Genomic DNA, 12,602 nt, shown 5'->3' on the forward strand with positions numbered 1-12,602 from the left:
TTCCACAGATTCCAGAATAAGATTGATTGGGTTTGTTATTGGTGGTGAGGTGGCAACAGAGCAATAGTTCTGTAGTGATTCCAGCAGCACCAGACTATATGTACTGCAAAATAAGTAAATTCCAGTTAGCCTGTCCATTTAGGATGTGACGCTGCACCAATCACTTCACTCCCATCTGTATGTCAACTGGGCAGATACAACTGGATGTGGCCAGAATTACTCCATGTGTAGTCAGGATGATGTTTCATATCTACCAATGCCAAGAAACAACTGGTAACAGATGACACACAGATGGGCAGAGTTATCAAAACAAGGCAAGAAGAATTGGAGCAAATAAGGTAAAATACTTGTCTAGAAGAGGACCAGAGCAACCAGTCAGGAACCTTCATTTTGACATCTGCTCCATTTTACACCTTATGTGTGTGCTCCAGTTGTCCTTGTATTGGCTTTAAAGCGGGATGGTCACCATAAAAATCAAATTTCAACAGCAACTGGTCAGAGTGTATTGAGTGATAAAGATGCTAACCCTGCATTCAAAACTTTTTCTGCTGTTTTGATTTCAAGTTATCACATACTTAAAGTGGACCCAAACTAAAAATACAAGATTTCAAAAATAAAATCTATTTTCTAAATTATAATAATAAATAGTAGCCTTTTTTCAGCTTCATGAAGACAAATATAACATATTTTACATTTATTGGAGGAACTCCTCCCTTCCTTTCAAATTGCCGGGATTTTTCCTGCAAACTGGTGGAGTAGATGGTGTCCAGCAATGGAGGAATTGCTAATGGCTGCCCCCAGTGTAACCCTAGCTATGAAAAGAGAAGGGTGAAAAGCATGCACTGAAATGATCATAGGTTTGAAGGAGTGTTTATTTATCTTTCTATGTGTCAGAGTGGTGCAACTAACTAGTTTTAATAAAAAAAAAAATGTTTGGATTGGGTCCGCTTTAAGGAGCACTGGCCCTTTAGTAGTCAGTGCCAAACAGTTGCATGCTGGGGGTTCTTTTTATCTATAATATATTCCTCCTCTTCCATTTATTTCCCTGCCTAGCTGAAACACGATCCCCTGTTCACTTGTGTTTACAAGCAAGGCTGAGGTGACTCAGCGATTGGAGGAGAAAAGAAAAAAAAGTCAAAGGCAGAAATGACATCAGGATTTAGCCTAAACTGTGGGCAAAAGACACGGTTCCCACCAGGAACAGAATTCTCTTCATTTACTATATGACATTCACTGTTATATGACATTCAGTGTTATGTAAGCAGAGCATGCATTTATCTACTTATATATGTTTTTTTCCACTGTCATAGTATGGCTAATTCTCCTGCTTTAAGAACTTTGACCTCGTTGCTTTTCTGGACTGTTTGTCATGTGACCATGCAAGGACACCTCTCCTGGGCCCATAGGCAATTCATGTTTTTCCTGAGATATCTACTAGGAGATAATTTTCTCTTTAAAATACATTTTCAGCATTTTACAATTAAAACAAAAAAACAAAGTTGGGAAAAAATACGATCAAAATTACTTCTGAGTATTTTCATGGTGGTTTCAAAGTCATTTTATGACAAGGTGTGAAAATATCACCCAAGAGAAAACTCAGGAGAAAACGTGAATTGCACTTGGGTCTTAACATTTTGCTTTGTGCTTTGAAATCTGGAGCTGCCTTACCCAGAGCTTTGCAGTTCGGTCATGAGAAGACGTCAGAATTTTTGTATCCTTGCAGCAGAAGTGACAGGATGTCACAGAACTTCTGTGCCCCCTCAGGACCCGGAAAGGAAGCTGAGAAAGTGTAAAAAAAATATTTACAGTAAACATGAGAAATGTGACTGTTCCCTTCAAACTTTTCATAAAAAAAAAAAAAAAAAAAAAATACAGAACAAAACAAAAATCTAAAGAGTGATATTGGTGGACTATAGAATGTATGGGGTCTGGCGGATGCTTTGGGCACACGTCATATACTAGAAGCACACATAACATTCTTCAGGGAAGAACATTGGATTTGGCATGGATAAATGAGGTTGGGTGATCTTCAGAGATCTGGGTCTGATGGTAGGTGGATCCTCTTGGCGAATTCTTCCCCTCTTACACTCAGATTGAATTGTATGGCTGACTCGGTGGACAGAGCAAAAGGAATGGGTGCTAAGGGCACAAGGGGAGTGTACTTTGGAAAATGTATGAGTGTGTCCAGTCCCTCAACAGTATAAATGGCCAGTGGGTCTAGAATAGAGGATGTGGACTCTGTTAAGGAAGGATTCATAGCGTCTAAGCCACATTGCTCTAACACATAATGTAGGTCATTCCAGTACTGAGTGTTAAAAGTTTTAAAGGGAACCTGGAGTGAGAGAGATACTGAACCTGACATATTTATTCAATTTTAAACAATACCAGTTGCTTGGCTGTCCTTCCCATCATCTGCCCCTTAAAGAGGAACTGTAACGACAAAACGGCCCCTGGGGGGTACTCACCTCGGGTGGGGGAAGCCTCAGGATCCTAATGAGGCTTCCCACGCCGTCCTGCGTCCCTCGGGGGTCTCGCTGTAGCCCTCCGTACAGCCGTGACGCAATATTTACCTTCCTGGCTCCTGCGCAGGCGCTCTGATGCCTCTCGGCGCCGAAGTAGGCGGAAATACCCGATCGCCGTCGGGTCTGCTCTACTGCGCAGGCGCAAGTTTCCGGCGCCTGCGCAGTGGAGCGGACCCGACGGAGATCGGGTATTTCCGTCTATTTCCGTGCCGAAAGTCGCCACAGCGCCCCCGCTGGAGCCAGCAAAGGTAAATATTGAACTGACAGCCGGCACAGTCGCCGGCTGTTCGGAGGGCTGCGGCGAGACCCCCGTGGGACAGAGGACGGCGTGGGAAGCCTCATTAGGATCCGGAGGCTTCCCCCACCCGAGGTGAGTACCCCCCAGGGGAGGTTTTTGTTGTTACAGAGTCTCTTTAAAGAACACCTAAAGTGAGAGGGCTATGACAGCTAACATATTTATTTCTTTATAAACAATACCAGTTGCCTGGCAGTTCTACTCATCTCTTTGGGCACAGTAATGCCTGAATCACACACCTGAAACAAGCATGCAGTTAATCCAGTCAAACTTCAGTTAGAGCATCTGACCTGCATGCTTGTTCAGGGCGTATGGCTAAATGTATTAGAGGCAAAGGATCAGCAGGACAGCCAGACAACTGGTATTATTTAAATGTAAATACATGTTATAAACAATACCAGTTGTTAAATAAATATGTTATACACTGGTATTGTTTGAAAGGAAATAAATATGGCAGTGTCCATATCCCTGTCACTTCAGCCGACTTTATCTAGTGTGTGTACCGGCCTCTCTCACACGGGAGGCTGAGACGTGCACTTATAGGGCAGTTTGGCCTTTTGCCTCCAATGCCATGTTTGTAGCCCCACGTGTGTCAGCAAACCCGTGAGGTCCAGAGGGGGAGATACTTGTCTCAGTAGAGGGGAGCATCTGGATCCTCGACATCCTGCTTGAGATCACCAACCCAGCTCTGGAAGCTTGTGGCTGAGCTCCCATTCGCGGGAGGGCTCTCAAGCCTCGTGCCTGTAAAGAAGCTCAGAACCCGTACATGCTGGAAAAAGCGGAGCTTATTGGGCTCCGTGCTACTGGGTAGGTGCAAGACTTCACAATGTAGCTGTGCTCATTTATGGACGGAAGCTCAAAGAAGCCCTTGCTGACTAGTTTTGGAGGTCCCAGCACTGTATTGGTGGAGGTAAGGGGGGCAGGGAAGCCTCTGACCATTGTCGAGTGGGTTTATTTTGCCCTGGGGCCCCATTGTTGCTTAAACCGGCCCTGCCAGAGGTCCCAGTGCTGGACCGGTGGAGGGGAGGGGGAAGCCTCTTGCCATTGTCGAGTGGGTTCCTGAGGTCCCAGTGCTGGACCGGTTGAGGGCAGGGGGGAAGCCTCTTGCCATTGTCGAGTGGGTTCCAGGGGTCCCAGTGCTGGATTGGTGGAGGGGGATGGGGGAAGCCTCTGGCCATTGTCAAGTGGGTTCCTGAGGTCCCAGTGCTGGAACGGTGGAGGCCAGGCAATAGATTCACCACCTTCAGCGCCCTCAGGAGCCTCTATAGGATCCATAGCCTTCTCTCTATAGGTGAGTATCAAACTCTTCTTAAAGGTTCGCATCAGTATTGCTTTCATGGGGAATTTAGCCACATGTGTATTATATCTTGGAGCTAAGCGGTAAAATATTAATTAAGTGCAGTGATACCACCCACTGGCTGCAGCTCTCACCACATTAAACACACTGACAGCACCCCCCCAGAGGCTGCAGCCCTTGGAAACATGCAACCACACAGTGACAGTGCCCCCCGAAGGCTGCATCCCTCAGCACATGCAGCTACAGGATGCCAATGCTACCCACAGGCTGCAGCTCTCACCACATAAAACACACTGCAGCCCTCAGCACATGCAACCAAACAGTGACTGTGCCCCCCAAAGGCTGCAGCCCTCAGCACATGCTGCCACAGAGCAACAGACCCCCACAGGCCACAGCACATGCTGCCACACAGTGACAGCACCCCCCGCAGGCTGCAGCCCTCAGCACATGCAGAGGCAAATCGATGGATGCGCCCTTAATCTTATTAGCAAGCCATTAGCGGAAAAATGAACTAAAAAATAAAATTTCAAATAAAAAGAGGTATCTTACCTCATCAGAAGACTCATATAGGTGGAAAAGTGAGTCTTTTTATTAAAATAGGGGGTAAACAGTAGACAACGCGTTTCACGGGACACAACCCGCTTCATCAGGTCAATACACAGAAACCCTAATTGCCAGCCGTGCAGTGCGGGGGCGCATATAGAAAAAAGTTTGATATGAGTCTTCTGATGAGTAAGATACCTCTTTTTATTTGAAATTTTATTTTTTAGTTCATTTCTCCACTAATGGCTTGTTAATAAGATTAAGGGCGCCTCCACTGATTTGCCTCCTCATCCCTGACCTCTTTGAGGTGCTACTATCTCACCGGGGAGACTATCCGCCAGTATATAGGACCACAGGAGAGCGACCGCCTGGTACCAGAATGTTCCAGTACACCGAGCGGAAACGTTTTTTTTCCGCGTGTGATTGTCATTGGTTGCATCAGGGCAACTCACCTTTGTGAGTATTTATTACCCACACTATTACCTAACCCACTAGTCTAACGATACTACACCATAAGGGCTCCCGGTCTCATCCTTTCCCTAGGCCTAAGATGTTCCCCTCCATAGTGTGGCGACCGTCAAGGACCTTCCCAGAAACTCAGCACATGCAGCCACACAGTGGCATTGCCCCCCCCCCCCCCCCCCCCCCCCGCAGGCTGCTTCCCTCAGCACAAGCAGCCACACAGTGACAGTGCCCCCCGCAGGCTGCAGCCCTCAGTACATGCAGCTACACAGTGACAGTGCCCCCCGCAGCCGCAGGCTGCAGCCCTCAGTACATGCAGCCACACAGTGACAGTGCCCCCCGCAGGCTGCAGCCCTCAGTACATTGCGTTAAATAAGACCAGTGGCCCTACCTGTGCTTATGAAAAAACTTTATTGGTACAAAATTGTATGCAGTCATATGCGACTCGGTTTCCCTCAATAAAAACACTTAAAAACACCAAGGAATGGGAGGGAGCGCTCCTTCACAATTAATTCCACCAATCGCCATTAGGTTACTGCAGCAGGCGATCGCCCGACCTTAGTCTATGCAGATCGCCCCTGCCACCAATATGGTCTGATTGTCTGTGGACCCACCACCGACGCACACCACAGAGGCCTCAAAAAGCAGCTGCAGGTACCGCCAAGCGTACTTCAAAAATACTGAGCTCAGATCTTTCTTTCTTCTTGATTACTGTAGACACCTTTAGGCAAACTGACTGTGTGCAGTCACACTTGCTGGTCTGGGTGTAATAGTCCAGATCACCATACTGTTGTCTGTCTCTATATGGCTTAAATACTGAAGCATAATGCTCCCCTTGTATTTCCTTGAATTCCTACCCGTGGCAACCTGTGAACCAGCCCTGTGTCAAAATACAGTCTATTATCCTCAAGGTGCTCAGCTACCCCGTAGGGCTGTAACAGTTTGACTCACGGCTCCTTATACTTGACCGCCCGACAGTGTTCCCCTGCTGTCCCGATCAGAAGTCATGTGGCTCTGTCCGTTCCTTAGCCTGCTCCAGCCTGTCAGGCGAGCTCATGCCAGTTATCCCACCGCCAACCGACTTGATCGCTCCACGCCGCGCACGGCGGCTTGCCGCGTCTCAGGGTCTGTTCGTCCAGGGGTCACGTGAGCGCTCACTCCCATTCCGACTCCTCCCACTGACGCGTTTCGCCCCTCCCACCGGGGCTTTCTCAAAGTGTTAGAGGCTTGTGTCTTGCGTCAGCGCTAGTCCTCTTATTCATGAGCAGGGGCGAGCCAGTTTTTGGGAACCTCCCCCTCCACTTCCAAACACCACTCTGGTCCTTCGTTTCAAACAGCAATTAGACAAAATCTTATATATTCTCGGGCATTCATGCCTCTTCTTTGTCACTCTTATAGCTATACACTTAGTAGTCTATTTAGCCGTTTTTCTCGTATCATACCATCTCCTTTCATGGCAGGCAGTGTGTTATCCCTGCACCGCAACTCCTTAAAGATACAGTACACCTTCTCTCAGTTAGGGGCTTGGTTCACTCAACTTTGTATTCTTTTCCTTGTTAGCACAACCTGTGGATCTCAACGCAAAGGCATGGTTCACACTTTTTTCTTTCCATGGCGTATTATTCATCCAAATAATTTTATTCTTTCTCCTTTTTTTCCTAAAAATTTGAACAACCTCACCTCACCACTAGTTTTTTATTTATTTTACAAAAAATACGATAGATTGAGATCTGAATTTAATCCTCCATGAATTTTTGTACCTAGTCTGTAGATCCAGGTGGCTTAAGTGTTTTTATTGAGGGAAACCGAGTCGCATATGACTGCATACAATTTTGTACCAATAAAGTTTTTTCATAAGCACAGGTAGGGCCACTGGTCTTATTTAACGCAACATACTCAATTTTACCAGGAAGGCCCTCCTCCCACAAAGGGAGTGGTGCTATTTAATGTAGAGGTCAGCCCGCATTTAAGACTATACACAAGCCCTCAGTACATGCAGCTACACAGTGACAGTGCCCCCCGCAGGCTGCAGCCCTCAGCACATGCAGCACCACAGTGACAGCGCCCCCCGCAGGCTGCAGCCCTCAGCACATGCAGCCATACAGTGACAGCGCCCCCTGCAGGCTGCAGCCCTCAGCACATGCAGCCACACAGTGACAGCGCCCCCGGCAGGCTGCTTCCCTCAGCACATGCAGCCACACAGTGACCGTGCCCCCCCCGCAGGCTGGAGCCCTCAGTACATGCAGCCACACAGTGACAGCGCCCCCCACAGGATGCAGCCCTCAGCACATGCAGCCACACAGTGACAGCGTCCCCCGCAGGCTGCAGCCCTCAGCACATGCAGCCACACAGTGACAGCGCCCCCCGCAGGCTGCAGCCCTCAGCACATGCAGCCACACAGTGACAGCGCCCCCCGCAGGCTGCTTCCCTCAGCACATGCAGCCACACAGTGACCGTGCCCCCCCTCCCCCCGCAGGCTGGAGCCCTCAGTACATGCAGCTACACAGTGACAGTGCCCCCCGCAGGCTGCAGCCCTCAGTACATGCAGCCACACAGTGACAGTGCCCCCCGCAGGCTGCAGCCCTCAGTACATGCAGCTACACAGTGACAGCACCCCCGCAGGCCACAGCACATGCAGCCACACAGTGACAGCGCCCCCCACAGGCTGCAGGGAATGGGGAGACCTGGGATAGACGCTCACTCTCCCACACGAGCTCTGGCACCGCTTCTTCCACGCTCAGGGGATCCATCAGACCTTTCAGCGGCACTTCCGGAGTCATGTCTCCATGGTGACCAGTGTCCGCCTACAACCATGCAGCCCACATACTCAGGGGCGTCACCATGGAAACAGTGGAAGCAGGAAGAGGCAGCCAGCTGACCAATCACCAGCGGCGTGTAAGCTCCGCCAACTTCCTGTGCACATTTCCCTTCCGGGTTGCTTGTGTGAAGTGATGGCAGCGTCGGAGAGTGAAGAGGAGGAGGATTTTGTTACTTACGGGAAGCCTCTGGATCAGTATGAGGAGGGTGAGAAGGCGCGGGCTGCTGCAAGGAGCGTCACAAGGCTCTCACTACATGTCCCACAATGCACTGCGGCGTCTCGCCGCTCTACCGCACAGCTCTACACTGCAAGGGATCATGGGATGTGTAGTTTCTCCATTACAGTTGTGTAGGGCAAAACCAGAACGTGGGAAAGTGCTTATTAGAAACAAAATCATACCTCCCAACTTTTTGAGATGAGAAAGAGGGACACTTAAGCCACGCCCCTGCCGCACCCCTGATCACGCCCCGTCACACTCCTAGTCACGCATACCATACAGATTTCACAAGAAAAACATAATTCAAACCACACTGGTCCTTTCTATCCTTGTTCATTTTCCTTCATAGTAACATTTTAAAATTAGTAATATATCAACATTTTTAGTAGAGAAATATATACATTTACATAGAAAGAGGGACAAAGTCCTGAACAAGGGACAAATGAGGAGTACAGAGGGACAGGGCTCCCAAAGAGGGACTGTCCCTCCAAAAGAAGGACAGTTGGCAGCTATGAGGAGCAACATCCCTCCCAACTTTTTGAGATGAGAAAACGGGACACTTTAAAATTAATTAATTATAATTTAAAATTATATCTTTTGCTTTTAGAGGAAGCCTCTAAAAGCAAAATATATAATTTTTGAATTCAAACCACACTGGTCCTTTTATCTTCACTACTGTTCCTTCATATTGCCATTTGAAATTAAAGTAAACCTGTAAAGAAAAATATAGCTTCCCCTGTCCTCAGCAGCCTTGGGGATCCAGCACTGGCAGCCCCCGAAAAATAGCTAAGCGCAGTAGGGGCTTCAGCGCATGACAATATTTACCAATCCGCGCTCCTGCGCAGTACAAGCGTCCCCTTGGACCAGCGTAAACAGCCAAGAACACTTTTTTTATAGGACTTTTTGTATTGCAACTGTGAAAATGTATTGTTTACACAATGTGTATATATATATTATTATTATTATTATTTATTGTATTTATAAAGCGCCAGCATATTATGCAGCGCTGAACCTTAAAGAGAATCTGTATTGTTAAAATCACACAAAAGTAAACATACCAGTGTGTTAGGGGACATCTCGTATTCCCCTCTGTCGCAATTTCGCCGCTCCCCGCCGCATTAAAAGTAGTCAAAAACAGTTTTAAAAAGTTTGTTTGTAAACAAACAAAATGGCCACCAAAACAGGAAGTAGGTTGATGTACAGTATGTCCACACATAGAAAATACATCCATACACAATCAGGCTGTATACAGCCTTCCTTTTGAATCTCAAGAGATCATTTGTGTGTTTCTTTCCCCCTGCAGCTCACTGAAGAGTTACAAGCTGATTGTTTTTTCTTGCAGACAGCTCTGCCCGGTTGTCTGTAATTCTGCAGTATGTGACTCATCAGTATGTGAACATAGGATTTATCCAGCTTGTAAAAGATAAGAGAGCAGAGAAAAGCTGGCTAATGTAAATAACACACACACACACACACACACACACAGGGGAGTGTGCATAAAGGGGGCATTCATAGCAGATCACACTGAAGAGTTGGCAGCCTTCCAGACACAGAACGACAAGTCCGACAGGGGAAAGATAAGCTGATTTATTACAGAGATGGTGATAGTAGAAAGTGCTGCAGTAAGCCAGAGCGCATTATAATAGGTTTAGGAACCTGTAGGATGGTAGAAAACACAATGACATTTTTGTTACAGAGTCCCTTTAATTTAGGTTACAGACAATATTTAGGGTGACATACAGCAATACGACAATGCAGGAATACAAGAAAACCAGATCACACAGTACAGTATGAGTACAAGGTAATGCTTAGTCAGTCACTGGATGGAACATGGCGATTAGGCAAGTTAGGTTCACTTAAGTGCATAGCATAGGTACGCAGTCATGGAGGTGCATGATCGGGTAGGACACAAAAGGAGGAGGACCCTGCCCAAAGGCTTACAATCTAGAAGGAGAGGTAGAGACACGAAGGTAGGGACCAGAGTTCCGTTGTGGGTTTTAGAGCAATTGTGAGGGGTGGTGGTCCAGAGTGAAAAGGTGAGTTTTGAGGGCCTTCTTGAAGATGTTGAAGGAGGGGGCTGCCCTAATGGGTGAAGGTAGAGAGTTCCAAATTGTTGGAACAGCTCTTGAGAAGTCCTGGAGGCGTGCATGGGACTGTGTGATGCTGGTGGCAGTCAGGTGAAGTTCATTGGAGGAACGGGTGAAAGGTCAAGGATGAGGAGAATGGAGTATTTACCTTCAGATTTAGCTAAGACAAGGTCATTGACCACTTTGGTGAGAGCAGTTTCGGTTGAGTGGGCGGGCCAAAATCCAGATTGCAGTGGGTCTAGCAGTGAGTTGGCATTGAGGTAGTGGGTCAGGCGTTTGTGAACCAGACGCTCAAGGAGTTTTAAGGCAAAGGGGAGGAGGGAGATAGGGCAGTAGTTGGAGGGTAGCGAGGGGTCGAAGGAGGGTTTCTGGAGCAGGGGCAGCACTGTGGTATATATATATATATATATATATATATATATATATATATATATATATATATATATATATAATTTTATGTGTGTGTGTTTTCCTACTTTTTATTACTCATACAGTTATCATATTTGCTTTTGTGCATAAGTAATATTGTCTGTTTACAAATTACAAGTTTCCAAAGTGTAGTTTATCTTGCCCTGAAACCTGCCATTGCATTTTATTCAAACTGCTTTTTATTATATATTCACATCTTCTAATTAGCTGTTCTTTTCACTTGTTACACTGTGTGCACACACATGTATTAACATTGGAATGCAAACAAAGATGCTGTTATCTCCAGTTTGGATGTGGATTTGAAGCTTAATAGCAGGAGAAAGTGCTTTGTTTAACCATTTCAGTGATGTTCTGCTAAAAAAAATTCTGGGATAGTAGCTTTCAAGCTGTAAGGAATCTTTTAGAGCAAAGTAGAAATGCTGACTTTCAGACCACTTTAAAGTTAATTTTTATTTAACCAGCAAATCACTTTTTGATGGGAAATGACATAGGTGTCTCCCAAAAGATAATTGTACAAGAGGCATTGTAATGGGGGAAAAAAAACATTTCTCAGCTTTTATTTACATTTGAGCAAAAGGTGTTGAGTTCAAAATTATTCATACCCTTCTCAATAATCAATAGAAAAGCCTTTATTGCCTATTACAGCATTTAAACGCTTCCTATAATTGCAGACCAGCTTTTTGCTTGTCTCCACAGGTATTTTTGCCCATTCATCTTTAGCAATGAGCTCCAAATCTTTCAGGTTGGAGGGTCTTCTTGCCATCACCCTGATCTTTAGCTCCCTCCACATATTCTCAATTGGATTCAAGTCAGGACTCTGGCTGGGTCACTCCAAAACGTTAATGTTGGTGTCTGCTAACCATTTCTTCACCACTTGTTGCTGTGTGTTTTGAGTCCTTGTCATGCTGAAATGTCTACTGGTGCCCAATGCCAAGTTTCTCTGCAGACTGCCTGATGTTGTCGGTGAGAATCCTCATGTATTGCTCTTTTTTCATAATGCTGTTTACAGTGATTAGGTTCCCTGGTTCATTGGCTGAAAAACACCCCCAAAGCATTAGGTTCCCAGAACCATGTTTGGCAGTGGGGATGGTGTTCTTTGGATTGAAGACTTATCCCTTTTTATGCCAAATGAAGTCATTGTGACCAAACAATTCAATTTTTGTTTTATCTGACCATAACACAGAAGACCAGAAGTTGTGTTCTTTGTCCAGATGAGCATTTGCAAAGGCCAAGCGAGCTTTTGTGTGTCTTATCTGGGGAAGTGGCGTCTTCCTTGGTCTGCATCCTTGGAACCAAGCAGTGTGCAGTGTCAGTTGGATTGTCTGCTTTGAGGCATTGCCACCAGCAGAGCCCAGATTCACCAGGATGGCCTTGGTGGTGATCCTTGGATTCTTTTTCACCTCTCTCACTATCCTACTAGGCCAGCACAGGTGTCACTTTTGGCTTTCGACCACATCCTCTGAGCTTTTCCACAGTGCAGAACATCTTGTATGTTTTAATAATACTTTGCACTGTAGCCTCTGGAACTTGAAAACATTTAGAGATGGCCCTGTAGCCCTTTCCTGACTTGTGAGCAGTCACAATGCAAAGCCGCAGATCCTCACTGAGCTCCTTTTGTCTTAGCCAGGACTTTCCACAAACCAATTTCACCTGTTGAGTTGATTAAAACAGCTGTTCCCAATTAATCACGGTAATTAGGATGCTTTAGAACAGCTTGGACTATTTGCAATTCTATATCGTTGGATTTTCTCACAGACTGTGACTGTTTGTGAAGGGTATGAATAATTTTGGACTGGGCACGTTTTGCTCAAATATGAATAAAAGCTGAGATGGTTTTTTTTTTCCACAATAATGCCTCTTGTACATTGTCTTATTATTTTTTTGGGAGACGCCTATGTCATTTCCCGTCAAAAAATGACTTGCTGGTTGAAT

The 12,602-nt window shown here is 46.2% G+C and overlaps 2 protein-coding genes across 2 annotated transcripts in view; one reads left to right on the forward strand and one right to left on the reverse strand.

Annotated features, from left to right (window-relative positions):
* Positions 1 to 7,990, reverse strand: part of WDR88 (WD repeat domain 88) — a 41,412-nt gene extending 33,422 nt beyond the window's left edge. Inside the window, exons 1-2 of the mRNA XM_068261408.1 lie at positions 7,804 to 7,990; positions 1,669 to 1,779 (exon numbers count right to left, since the gene is read on the reverse strand). Coding sequence (XP_068117509.1) covers positions 1,669 to 1,779; positions 7,804 to 7,899 — 207 coding nt within the window. The 5' untranslated portion in view covers positions 7,900 to 7,990. The remainder of the gene's footprint in view (positions 1 to 1,668; positions 1,780 to 7,803) is intronic.
* The window catches only part of GPATCH1 (G-patch domain containing 1), an 80,077-nt gene continuing 75,418 nt past the window's right edge, over positions 7,944 to 12,602 (forward strand). Inside the window, exon 1 of the mRNA XM_068261407.1 lies at positions 7,944 to 8,143. Coding sequence (XP_068117508.1) covers positions 8,071 to 8,143 — 73 coding nt within the window. The 5' untranslated portion in view covers positions 7,944 to 8,070. The remainder of the gene's footprint in view (positions 8,144 to 12,602) is intronic.

The sequence above is a fragment of the Hyperolius riggenbachi genome, chromosome 11 (genome assembly GCF_040937935.1).
Source record: "Hyperolius riggenbachi isolate aHypRig1 chromosome 11, aHypRig1.pri, whole genome shotgun sequence".
NCBI lineage: Eukaryota > Metazoa > Chordata > Amphibia > Anura > Hyperoliidae > Hyperolius > Hyperolius riggenbachi.